The sequence below is a fragment of the Malus domestica genome, chromosome 06 (genome assembly GCF_042453785.1).
Source record: "Malus domestica chromosome 06, GDT2T_hap1".
Taxonomy (NCBI): Eukaryota; Viridiplantae; Streptophyta; class Magnoliopsida; order Rosales; family Rosaceae; genus Malus; species Malus domestica.
This window is the reverse complement of record NC_091666.1, coordinates 34,886,361-34,899,984: the sequence shown is the minus strand read 5'-3', so window position 1 is coordinate 34,899,984 and position 13,624 is coordinate 34,886,361. Positions and strand designations below refer to the sequence as shown.

The following is a 13,624-nucleotide window of genomic DNA, read 5'->3' as shown; positions in this document are numbered from 1 at the left end:
CAGTGGTTAGACATACCACTGTAAGACTTATCTTAGCCTTAGCAGCTCAGTTCAGTTGGCAATTAAGGCAACTTGATATCAAAAATGTTTTTCTTCATGGAGACTTGGAAGAAGAGGTTTATATGCAACAACCACAAGGGTTTGTGGATGCTACATGTCCTGATCATGTCTGCAAATTGATCAAATCCCTTTATGGGTTAAAACAGGCTCCTCAAGCTTGGAATTTGAAATTTACTAGCTTTCTTCCCGCTATTGGATTTAAATCATCTCTTTCATATACTAGTCTATTTGTCAAAGTTGATGGTGGAGACATAATCCTTTTATTGTTGTATGTTGATGACATAATTCTCACTGGTTCAAACTCAGTTAAAATACAGTCTGTCATCGATGATCTTGCTGGTGTGTTTGATCTCAAAGATATGGGGAGGTTAACATACTTTTTGGGGCTACATATATAGTATCGAGATGACGGTTCCTTGTTTATATCACAGACTAAATATGCCAAAGATGTGTTACAAAAGGCAGGCATGGAGAACTGCAAGTTTACTTCAACACCATCTAAGCCTCATACTCAAATTCTTGCTGGTGAAGGAACACCGTTATCAGATCCGAGTCACTATAGAAGCATAGTTGGGGCTCTTCAATACCTAACTTTTACTCGGCCTGATATAGCCCATTCGGTGAACATGGTTTGTCAATTCATGGCACAACCAACTGATTTACATATGTTTCTGGTCAAAAGAATCTTGAGATATATACAAGGCACTATTGGCTATGGCTTACAATATACAAAAAGCAAGGAATTCAATATAACTGCTTATTCTGACTCGGATTGGGCAGCCGATATCAACACCAGAAGATCAATTACAGGTTTTGTTGTGTATCTTGGGACAAATCCAATTTCTTGGCAGTCTAAAAAGCAATCCACAGTCTCTAGAAGCTCTACAGAGGCAGAGTACAAGGCATTAGCACATTGTGTAGCTGATGTGTTTTGGATCCGCTCAGTATTTAAGGATATTCATCAATACATATTAGTCCCACCATCCTTATATTGTGATAACCTCTCAGCATTGGCTTTAAGCTCAAATCCGGTTTTTCACTCTAAGATCAAACACCTTGACACAGATTATCACTTTGTGCGTGAGAAGGTTCAGAAAAGAGATCTTTTGGTTCACTATATTCCGACAGAGGATCAGATAGCTGATGTATTCACCAAGGGATTGCATAGTCCAATATTTCAAAAACATTGCAGAACCCTTGGCTTGGGAGTTGGTTCTGCAGCAAACTCAGCTTCGGTAGCTCAGCTTAGTTTGAGGGGGGAGTAATAACCATATAGTCATACTGATTCATGTAACTATATTGGTTAGTTTGAGTTACTTAAAAGAAAGTTGTTAGAAAGGGTAATTGAATCATTTTGTATTGAGACATTAGCTATTATAAATAGCTGTTGTAGCTGTCATTTGTGATAGATTGCATTTCATATGTTCTTCAAAATATTCAGAGCTTTCTTCTTCTTCTTTTCATCATTCTTTCTATCATTGTTCTATAATCTTAGTATATCATAATATTCTAGGTTAATATACGAACAAAATGCTGTACCAGTCTCTCAAAACTTCAATTTCTTCCACGTGAGGCCTATATTTTTATCAATTTATTCACTTTCAAGAACCACTCATTGTCCCTCTGCACTTCTAATGCTAATTTCTTTAGATATTTGAGATCCCCGGTTGAACCCAAATCAAATTTTCGAAATGACATGCTCTCTGCGTGTTCATGTTATCATTTCATGCCATTTCTAGGGACCCCTTGTTTGAATTTTGTGAAATTATCGCAACCCATGAATGTTCTTGCTGGATTTAAGGTCAATGTGCGTCCCTTTTGTTCAGAAATTGTTCTAGTGGGTCAAAGTTTGGATTTTGATGGGGTTGGTGACGAAGGAAATTTATTAGAAAGTGATGTCGATAAGTTGTACAAGGCGATTATGGATAACTCTCACTCGTATTGTGATATGGAGAAAGCTCTCAACATTGTGTTTCTGCCTTGGTTCCAATGATAATTGATATACAGGTCCGAGATGGAGAACTTGCGTATGGGCAGCCGGCACCCCTCTCACAATGGAACCAGAGGTGGGTCTCGGTCACAATAATACAAGGACGTATCGGTCCTGTGTTGCCGGACGGACAAGTGATCCGGCTGCTAGACACGAGATTTTCCCCTAATGGAGGGAAGTTAATGTTAAGGGGAGCTTGTTTACCCTTTGGCCCTTGTTTGTATCTAATTTTAATGAAAAAAAAACCCACAAAGTTTAAGACCTTGAACTATAAAACTAAACTGTTTTTTTTTTTTTTTTTTTGCAAAAAATGAAATTGTTTTTTTGGAACTTAAACAAAAAGCTGCCGGTACTGTTCACTTTAATGAAAAATCACATTTTTATACTAAAAAGTCAATCATGATATTATTCACTTTACCTTTTATTTTGTTCTTATCATTAAAATTCAAACTTTTTAAATTATTTTCATTAATTTTACTATTTTTTTTTTATTGTTGAGATTCGAACTTATATTATGTTCAAATATTGAGACGAAAATTACTACTCACTGTCAATAATTAATTAGTTGGAAAAACAAAACTTCAAAGGATTCGATAGAACTTCAAACACTATTCCATTGGCAAATCTCATTAAATTAAAGTTGACAACGTTCCCAAACATATAATTTGCAACAAATAATAAAGATTAATTAAGTAGATCTAGATGAGACAATTTAAATTTAAATCTATGTATCATGTTTTTAAATTTAAAGCGATTGTGAACAAAACAGGGGCATAATGGGAACTTCGCATAAGTAGATGACACATTTTCCCGCCTCATGTGGAAAAAGAGGGAAGAATGACATTTTCCCGCCCAAAACAAGCAAAACCCCCAAACGCCGCCGAAACCCCGTACCTTTAGGTTTAGCTCTTACCAATCTGAAGAGAGAGAGAGAGAGAGAGAAAGAGAAATGAGCAGCTCGGGGAGGAAGAAGGTGCAGAGGAAGTGCAAGATCAGAGGGTACACGCTTGACCCGGACGCCGTCGACGAGATCCTCTCCTTCGCGTCCAATTTCGACGACTCTGCTCCCGACGACGATGCCATCGATCTCCTCCTCGACTTCCTCGAGACCCAACCCCGTAATCCCCCCATTTTTTCTTCCAATTTTCACCATTTCTTCATCATTTTCAATTTCCTCTTTTTCTTCCTAAACAAAAGATTGCGTCTTTTTTCTTGGGGATTGCAGGAAAAGACAAGGAGACGGTGCACCGCCTCGTTACCAAACTGTCGCGTGCTGATGCGGCCGTCTACGACGGCGATGATGACGGTGGTGGTGGTACCTCGGAACCTGATTGGCACATAATTGATGCCTTCAAGGTCCCAAAGTTCCGATACGATCCCATCAAGAAAAGTTTCTACAGGTATGTTTCTTTTTGGCCAACCAATTCATTAATTCTTTGTAAAGTGAATGTGTTCAGGGCTAATGTGTTTTTCTTTTCGTTTTTCGGGTTGATTTTAGGCATACTGGGAGATTATCTATTCATGGCGAAGCATCGGCTAAATCGGCTCTGTACAGGGATAGGTTTCTCTTGCTCTCCCAGATTATCTCTCGCCAAAAGGAGTTTTCCAGACCGGCATTTGGTTCTAAATCGTCGGATGCAGGTCGCCGCGAGGTTGGTACTCACATTTTCTTTCTTTGTGTAACTTTGATTAGGGTCCTTTAAGCGGCACGGTTGAATTAAATAACTTTATATATATATATATGATATGCTGGTCAGATATCTCCAATTCAGTCCCTGATTGGGCAAACCGGAAGGAGATGGGTGATGGGTCTGATATCTCAGTTGGAGGATGGCCATTTTTACTTGGAAGACCTTTCTTCGTCTGTGGAAATCGACTTATCGAATGCAATATCCTTTACGCACTCTAATCATTGATAACCTCAGTGTTGATTTTATGACCCTCATTGATTCCATGTCTTTTTTTATAGAGACTCAGTTGTGGCATGAGTTATGGCTATGCCTGAATCGTAAACTCCGAAGTTGAGGTTCAGTCAAATGACAAGTGTTAAATAATCATTTTCTTTGACAATGCGTACCAGATAACCGCAGGGTTTTTCGTGGAGAACACAATAGTTGTTGCAGAAGGTGAGATGCTTTTAGAGGGTGTCTTTCAGGTTAGCTAACATCCTTTTCTTCTCTACACTCTTAATAAAAACGGCACATACTTTTACTAGAATTTAGTTTTCAAAATACCAGTACTTAATATCTTGTAATTCCCAAGGTAGAACATTTATTAGCTTCTCCTCGGAACTACTTATTCTCACCTGCTGTGAGGCTGAATTTTCATATCATAATGTGGTAATCGATTTAGCTAATCACTTATTTTTTTGAGAAGGTGATTACTTGTGGATTTCCTCCGCTTGAGCCCAGAGACGAGTCCCTCCAATTTATTGCAGGGAATGACTTTTTTGGTAGTAGTTCTCTAACAGAAGAGGAGACTGTATCCTAAAATTGCTGTAGTCTTTTGGAATTGTTCAAAATTTTGTAAACATAGCTGGTATATGATTGTTGAGCTTTATAGACTAGCCAAAGGATATTATGGATATATAGTTTCCTTTACACTTCAAACAGCTTAGACTTGCAAAGTTGGATAGGACAGTAGCTAATGACAATGTCGTCATACTATCTGACATTTGGCTCGACGATGAAGAGGTGACTAACATTCTTTTTCTTATGAAATATGCTAATGACATATTTTCGCAGAGTTTCTCAACATTACGTTGATAATTCTTTTCTTATTTGACAAGGCTATGGGAAAGCTAGAGACAGTATTCAGTGCCTTTGAGGATGAAGAATTTGTACCATGCTTATTTGTACTCATGGGGAATTTTTGCTCTCGCCCGTGTAATCTTGCTTTTCATTCTTTCTCCAGTCTCAGGTCAGGAATATTTTGATAAGATTTATTTTGTTACTCTGGATAGTCTTTTCTTTCTCACGTCAGTGCCCTAGACCTGCAGGTTGCAGTTTGGCAAGCTAGGGAAGATGATTGCAGCCCATCCACGGCTAGTAGAGGGTAGTTGTTTTCTATTTATCCCAGGTCCTGATGATGCAGGTATACGACGCTTGTTTTATTATGCTGCTCCAAAGATTAGAAAAATCTTTCTTAAAAAATGTGCTTAGAGTCTAGGTACATACTTGATTAATCTCTGCTTTTTGATAATTTCAGGCCCTTCGACAGCTCTGCCCAGGAATGCTTTACCAAAATATTTAACGGAAGAGCTTCAAACTCACATTCCAAATGCCATATTTTCCAGTAATCCTTGCAGGTATGTGTTTTCTGAGCACTGATTCAGTTGGCTACAATAAATTCCAAGACAAAAGAATTTATCTCTCACCAGGGAACCTTGTGGTTCCTGAGATACAAAGTTTCTTCTGTGCTTGTATTTTCAGTTGTCCTGCTGATCAATGACTTCCCATTCTTGAATGCAGATTAAAGTTGGGTACCAAGGAGGTTGTATTTTTCCGTCAAGATCTGCTCTACAGAATGCGTCGTTCCTGTCTGGTTCCCCCTTGTACAGTAGAAACTGATGATCACTTCGAGCATGTAACATCTCTCCATCTCAATCTATCTAACTATTGTCAATATCTTGTTGACTAATGTGCATGATCACCAAGGAAACTTAACGGGTTCTCGATTTTTCATTTTGTCACAGCTTGTTGCCACCATAACCCATCAATGTCATCTCTGCCCACTCCCTCTTATTGTACAACCCATCATTTGGAATTACGATCACTCGCTTTACCTCTATCCAACTCCCGACACGGTAATTCTAAGATTCAATCTGGCTTTTCATTTTTGTTTTTGTTTTTTTTTCAGTTTTGATTTAGCTTAGGTGCTCTAAATTTTGGGAGGTCTAAGATTTCTTTTATCCTTTGATCTTGCTGTGCAGATAGTTTTAGGTGACAGAAGTGACCAGAAGGCTTTCAAATACACAGGAATCACTTGTTTTAATCCTGGTTCCTTCTCAAGTGATAGTACCTTTGTGGTATTCCGTCCCTGCACCCAGGAAGTCGAATTGTCGTCCTTGTAGTCACAATTCATCTGTTGAATGGCGAAATTAGCATTTGGAATTAATAACACAATGTCATGTGTTTTTAAATTTCTCACTTAGCATCGCTTGATTTGTAACATCCCACATCGTTCAGGAGAGTGATCCTTAAATGTATATTCCCATCCTTACCTAGCACGAGTTTTTTTGGGAGCTCACTGGCTTTGGAGTACATCGTAACTCGGAAGTTAAGCGAGTAGCGCACGAGAGCACTCCATGATAGGTGACCCACTAGGAAGTTCTTGTGTGAGTTCCCAGAAACAAAACCGTGAGGGTGTGGTCGGGACTCAAAACGGATAATATCGTGCTACGGTAAAGTAGAGCTCGGGAAGTGGTCCCGTCCGGGCCGGGATGTGACATGATTAATTTAGAAACTGCTGACTTGGCATGTCCACTTCATGTGAGCCGTCCTGATTTAGAGTTAAAAGTTACCACTTTATTTGTATTTACCATAATGAATAATGATGTTTTGACTGGAACATCAAAATCAGAGGTAGCAGGGTTTTACAAATAATTACATTCTTTGTGGAAGTACAACGTGGCAAAGAGCTCAATATTTCAAACATGCACCTAACTTGAGCATTTACTGCTGCTGTAAACTTAGTGGCCTCAGCTATTTTCTTTGAATTTAGAGCTAATTATACTCTTATGTTTTAGGTGAATTCTGAAAAGGAATATGAAGTTACATCACGAGATACTAAAATTATGTGAATTTATGCCTGTTCGTCATCTAACCATATGACCTTTTGTTAAATTGATGATGTGAGACGTTTTCAGACGGTGTAGAGGCCACACTTATACTATTAGGACCAAAATGTGTGATGAATTGTTTTGGAATAAGAAAAATTGACTTCAAAACTTTATAACACAATGTGAAAAGAAAAATTAAAACAACGTGATCTATTTTAAAAGTTACTTCAAACTTGAAAGTTCTAAAAACTGATGCTGTACCCTTGAGTAAACCTAAAGATTCCTAATTTCCTAGTGGTAATATTTCTGTAAATGAAAGATTAAGGAGGATGTCCATTAGTCAAATTTCAACATGAAAAATGTCGGAATCATGTTGGACTTGTGAGCTGATTGCGTCAATCAACACTTCAGCCGAAAGAAATGGTATCCCTAGTGCATTTTTTTTCATTGAGCACTAGCCACTTATATAATTTCCAACTAAACTATGTACTAAAGTTTTCTTCAACAACAATTCTAATACAAAAGTGGAAGCTCCATTTATAAACTTAAGTCAAGAATTGGCCACAACTACTCGTGTTTTTCAAACATAAGTGTTATTGTCAGTGTCGGGGTCAGGATTTCATGTGAGGGGAGGCCTCACATAAATATTAAAAATAAATAAATAAATATAAACAAATAGTATTTACAAAACTATTAGGGTAAATTACACAAAACTACCTCAACTATAGGTCGAACGACACTTTCATATCTCATCTTTTTAAAATGACAATGTCATACCTCATCTTAAGAATTTGTAACAATGTCAGACCTTCGTCAGTTTTTCTGTTAATTTTTCTGTTAAATACTGACGTGGCCAAAGACATGACCCACTCACTAACCCAACTGGATTAAAAATAATTAAATATATTTTTAATAATTAAATATTCAAAAATTAAAAAAATTAAAAATTAAAAAAAAATGGCCTAAGGGATCCGGCCTTCCCTTCCACCCGCAGTACTAACCCTTTTCCTCTTTCTCTCATATCTTTCACGCCTTTCTCTCTTTTCTTTCTCTGGACACCTGCATCCCCAAAACCCATAAACCCTTCCCACCCTTCCCCCCCCCCCCCCAACCTTCCTCCACCACCCTCTATCTCTCTCTCTCATCTCTCTCTCATCTCTCTCTCTTCTCTCTTCTCTCTTTCTGGACACCTGCATCCCTAAAACCCAGAAACCCTTCCCACTCTTCCCACCCGTCCCCCCCAACCTTCCTCCACCACCGAGACGCGAGGATGACACTGGAGCCGAAATTGGCCCTTGACCTGAGCAGAATTCTGTCATCGATGCCAAGCTCGCCGTTGGGAAACTCTATCCGGCAAGTGGTGGGGTGACGCTAGATTGGTCGAGATGTCACCAATCTTGTTGAAAATGAAGGAGGAGGGAGTCAGAGAGAATTGCAGATTGTAGGGAGGGGGATGGGGGAAGAGCTGCAGGTAGCCCAGATAGAGAGAGGGGAGAGAAAGGGTGGTGGAGGAAGAATGGGGGGACGGATGGGGAGGACGGGTGGGGAAGGTTAGGGGGACTAGTGAGGAAGGTTGGGGTTTTCTGTTTGAAAATGGGGAATTAGGGTTAGGGTTTAGGTTTGAAAGGGACGGGAAGAGGTGGGGGATGGGGGTGGGTTGTGGAAGGTTGGAGGGACGTGGAAGAGTTTGGTGGCTGTCGAAGAGAAGAAGAAGGTTGGTGCGGGTAGAGAAAAGGGGAGGCCCGCACCCTTAAGCCATTTTATTTTCTTTTTTGTTTTTTTATTCTTAATTTTTGAATTTTTGAATATTTAATTATTTTTTTAATCCAGTTGGATTAATGAGTGGGTCCTGTCTCTGGCCACGTCAGCATTTAATAGAAAAATTGACGGAGGTATGACATTGTCACAAATTCGTAAGATGAGGTATGAAAGTGTCGTTCGACCCATAGTGAAGTAGTTTTGTGTAATTTACCCAAACTATTAACCAAAACATCATAATAAATTTTTTACGATATAAGTAACCAAACAATCATTCATCTACAAATCACTCGTATATTCAAGTGATATTACTATTATATTAGTTCAAGTTATGATATAAAATATATTATAAAGATTATATAGTATTATATAATATTTATAATGTATAATAAAATAATTAAAAATATTTTAATTATAAAAAATTTGATTGCTTAAGTTGTTCTTCACAATATTGAGCAGAAAGAGATTTTACAAACCTTATATGTGTTTGTTGAATTAGTTTGAAATTAGGAATTTGACAAAATATATTATTCAAGAAATGGGAAGGATAATAGGCTGAATAGTTTTGGAGTTTGGGGTCTCTGTTGCTGCTGGGCTGCTTCTAGGTAAAAAGAGATAAAAAAAAAAAAAAGGTTTTCTTTTCCTATACAAATTGAACGGTGGGTAGTTAATGAAGGATTTTATAACAAAAGTGAGGATGGCCCCGGACCCATCCTCGTCCCTTCTTCCCTCCGTCCCTGGTTATTGACCCTCTAAGGCCATTTTCAATCGAGGGCTGGTCAGATGGTTCGTTTTAGCTCTCTGACTCTTCAAGATATTAATATTTTAATTAACAGTACAATGCCATATTTGCATCCATCTCCAACCGAGGGCCAAAGGGCCAAACATAATTTATTATTTAAATTTAAAAACTACAACAACTTAAATTTAAATCCAACAACTTAAATTTAAAAACGACGAATTAAATTTAAAAACTACAAATTAAATTTAAAAACAACATTAACTTGAATTTAAAAACTACAAATTAAATTTAAAAACAATATTAACTGAAATTTAAAAACGACGAGGCCACTTGAAAATTATTGAAAAAATTGAAGGATAGATTTTTGAAAGAGGAAAGAAAATATGAGAATTGAAATGGTGTAGGAATGGTGAAAATTTTGTGAGGAATGGTGAATGAATGGTTTAGGTATTTATATGAAAAAAAATTAGAATTTTTGAGAATTAAAAAAAAAGGCCCAAAAAACCTAAAATATATATATATATATATATATATTTGAATCCAACGGTAACTGGCACCAGCTAGCCGTTGGATTCAAATTTCTTTTTAAGCATTCCTGTCGGTTATAACCGACATGATTAATGGTTTTTCTGGCCAGTCCCCAGCCCTCCAGCCCTTTGGCCCTTTCAGATTCCGTGGGGCCCTCTCATATTCCACGAGCCCTCTGGCCTAGCCCTCAGTTGGAGACGGTTTTTGGACTATTTTCGGCCATCTGGCTCTCTGGACCCTTCGGTTGGAGATGGCCTAAAAGATCATCATCTATCCATTTTTATAAAACACCAAAGAACGATATATTTCATTTCAAGGAGTGCATCATCTTTTTATGAAGTGCTGGTAACAATTATTTAGTATCATTGTCAAATATCCGCTTTTTACTTTTTAATTTATATAGTGATTCAATATTTTCTTATGATTAATCATAGTCCTATTGCTAGAAATGCAGTCGCTTCTCAGTTGGACAACCGACAGTGTGAAGTTAGTTAACTAATTAATTAAAGGTGCACAATTTGGTCCTAATTGTGCCAAACATTGAAATGTAGCCCAGCCAGGGACTGGATTAGAAAATGCAAAGGTGCTATATAACATCAAGGTTAGTACAAGTACATATCCATTTTAAAGGAATGTATATATATATCCTAGCTAAGCTAGCCAAACAATGACATGCATGAGAGTTCACATGTATCCCTGTCCTCTACCTAATAATACCCTAGAATTAACTCAAAAAAAAGTGAATTGCACTCAACGAGCACCTGCAATTTATTTCCACATATATAGTTTTATAAATATATATATATATATATATATATATATATATTTGGGTGTTGTGATCAGCCTTAAGCATAAAACCTTGTTTATATTCTAAATTAATTATTCATTGAGTCAAGACTTGTTGAGAGCTGATTCTTGACCTTGACATTTGTACAACAAACAATAAGGAAGTTTAACTGTAATATTAAAATAGAGAAAAGAAGTTATAGTAGTATAATATATATATATATATATATATATATATATATGTATGTATGTATGTAGTTTGGTAGGTAGGTGTACTCTTCATTGATCGTGATTAGTGGATAGCTCGGTCAAGAAACAAAAGAAATCCCTTGGAATGGTTCATAAGTTGGGTTTGGGCAGTTTTACAGATGGGAAGTTTATGTTACTTCTGGAACCAGAAACCCTAACTTTATCCCGTCTTAGTTAGGTGAGTGTCAAATCCTTACTTCTTAAGATCAGTTAAGGGGACTAATTAACGGCCTTAATCAGGATTTGGTTAAACTTTGCAGAAACAGGCTTTGAGTGAGAGAGACAGACAGATAGCTAGAATCACAGAACAAGACAAAGTTATAGAGAATGCTGCCAGCTACCTACCATATTATATATATATATACACACACACACATATATATGTCTATCTATATTTATATATATATGGTAAGGTGGACACAAGACCACTTTGAGCTATGGTCTGTGTGCGTTAAAAGTTCTTCACAACATTCCTTCAAAGCGGAATTTATGTATCCCCTATATTTTTACCCTAAGAAGAGCAAGAAATATATCATTATTCTTACCAGTCCCAACAGTTACATGGATGGTCAAGGATCATGTCTTCATTCCTTTATGTACATCTATGTATAATGTATGATATCGAGTTCGATGGATTTCATTTATAGGGTAACTTTTTTTACAGCAAGCATTAGGCTTCAAGGATTAGGATTTCTTTAAAAGTAGGTTAATTACATTTTACTATACAATACTTGTGGAACAAGAAATCCTAACAAGTTTATTTTATCACTAATGAACAAAAAGAATAAACTTCAGGGTTACAAGGGACTTTAACAATAACAAGCAATCGATATCGCTCATGATTTTATGTTAAACTCTTGCTAACGTGTAAAGTGTAAAAGAGATAGAAGTTCCGTTAAGCAGCAAGTAAATAGTAATAAAACAACTCTTGGAATGAGTTTCATACCATTGTTCACTGCCATAAGAAAAGTAGGTGAAACTGGTGAACAGTGTGAAGAACTCTACAATTGATGAATTTTAATCAGCTTGGATTTTTAATTAACAAATTATATATATGGACACTTGTATGCAATGAATTGCGTTATGATTTGGGGAAATGAATCTAGATAGCATGCATCTTCAAAATTCCTCATGGATGATCCATATATTCAAAATTTAAGTACTCCATAAATTAATTAACTGATCTGTCAACAATACTTAATTTGCAGCAGATATACACCGTTAATTCAACAAATCTTTGTGCATATATCAGTGTGTGTGTGTATGTGTGTGTGTGAGACAGAGAGAGAGAGAGAGAGAGAGAGCTAGGTAGGTGATGAAGAAACAGCAAGCTGAGCTACTGGTGAGATTTTCCAATGTCAAGCGCAGTGTAAGTTGGGTGAAGATGGAGGATGTGTTTCCTGGCCCTCACTTTTTTTACAAGCAATTTAGATGATCTCCTACTTGGGAGAATGGTTAGGCCAACGGTCATAAGAATGGCTCCTGTCCTTATAAATTAATATCAGGAAAACTAATTAGTTTCCTTGATTCTTTGCAGTTTGGATGTTGGGTCACACCAACATGATCAATAATTATTTTTTTTTGGAAAATGCTAGGGAGACCATCTTTTTAGATTATATTTTGTAAACCACATGATATGGTGGTTGATGGCTGATTTATTTTTTAACGAGTTAAAAAAGAAATTCCAACCATCAACTATCATATCATGTCGTGTACAAAATATGTCCTAAAAAACTCTCTTTTAACATCTATTTTTTTTAAGTTGGGGGATCTACACTAGCATGCTCATACTTTAATTACATATAGGTATATGGCTACAATAGGAGAGAGATGTCTTCCATTTCATTGGTTGTAACTTGTAACTCATGCAGGTTCTTAATTAGTGTGTACACACACACACACACACACATTAACCTTCATGTGTTAAGAATGATTACAAAAAATTATACCATCTATTAAATAACAATCACAACATGCAAGCGTGAATTCAAACATAATTGACGTACGACACAGATCGATGGTTAAATTTAGGAAAGTACCTTCAACCATTCACACACCCATTTTTACTTTTTATGTACGCACACATTCTTGTTAATTTTTTTGTTATTGATCTTCTTTACTTCATTCGATCTGACGGTTGAAATTTGAGAAAGGTGTGTGAGAAGTAAAAATGGGTATGTAGATAACGCTACCTAATATTTTAATGGAAAATACTATGGTGCCCTTCTTTTCTTAAGGGTATTGTACTCTGTGTAAGATTATATGACAACATTTATTTTTCAACGTAATATGATAATGGTGAGGTTACAAAATGATATTGTTATTACATTAATTAACAATATTGTTTGTACATCATGGATGTCTTGTTATAATATAGACATGAGATATCATATTATGAGTGGACGCAAAATTAACCATACATTGTTATTCACTTTAGATCTCCCAACCTTCACGTTAATAGTATTAAAACATAATGTTAAGTTCTTACATGATTCAACGTCTAAACTACAAGAAACAAGGTTACATTATAATCATTAAAGTTTATTGTCCAAGTGATTACATATACAATATTGACAAAGTTACAGAATGACATTATTATTACTGCAATGACGTTGATTATTACATTGTGGACATCCTATTACATTGATAAATGTAAGCTATTACACAGCTACACGGCCGGAGATGAGAAACAGATCAAGCAGTTTGAGTTAGTTTGACTCAAAAAGAAGTA

The 13,624-nt window shown here is 36.6% G+C and overlaps 1 protein-coding gene across 1 annotated transcript; it reads left to right on the top strand.

Annotated features, from left to right (window-relative positions):
• The first annotated feature begins 2,915 nt into the window (after positions 1-2,915).
• LOC103438276 (DNA polymerase epsilon subunit B) lies at positions 2,916-6,654 on the top strand. The gene is made up of 13 exons (XM_008376815.4): positions 2,916-3,168; positions 3,276-3,450; positions 3,549-3,702; positions 3,808-3,939; positions 4,128-4,205; positions 4,427-4,531; positions 4,663-4,743; positions 4,839-4,969; positions 5,049-5,143; positions 5,258-5,357; positions 5,521-5,635; positions 5,745-5,855; positions 5,982-6,654. The coding sequence occupies exons 1-13, from the start codon at positions 3,000-3,002 to the stop codon at positions 6,120-6,122; spliced, it is 1,587 nt and encodes a 528-aa protein (XP_008375037.1). The 5' UTR covers positions 2,916-2,999; the 3' UTR covers positions 6,123-6,654.
• Positions 6,655-13,624: the final 6,970 nt, after the last annotated feature.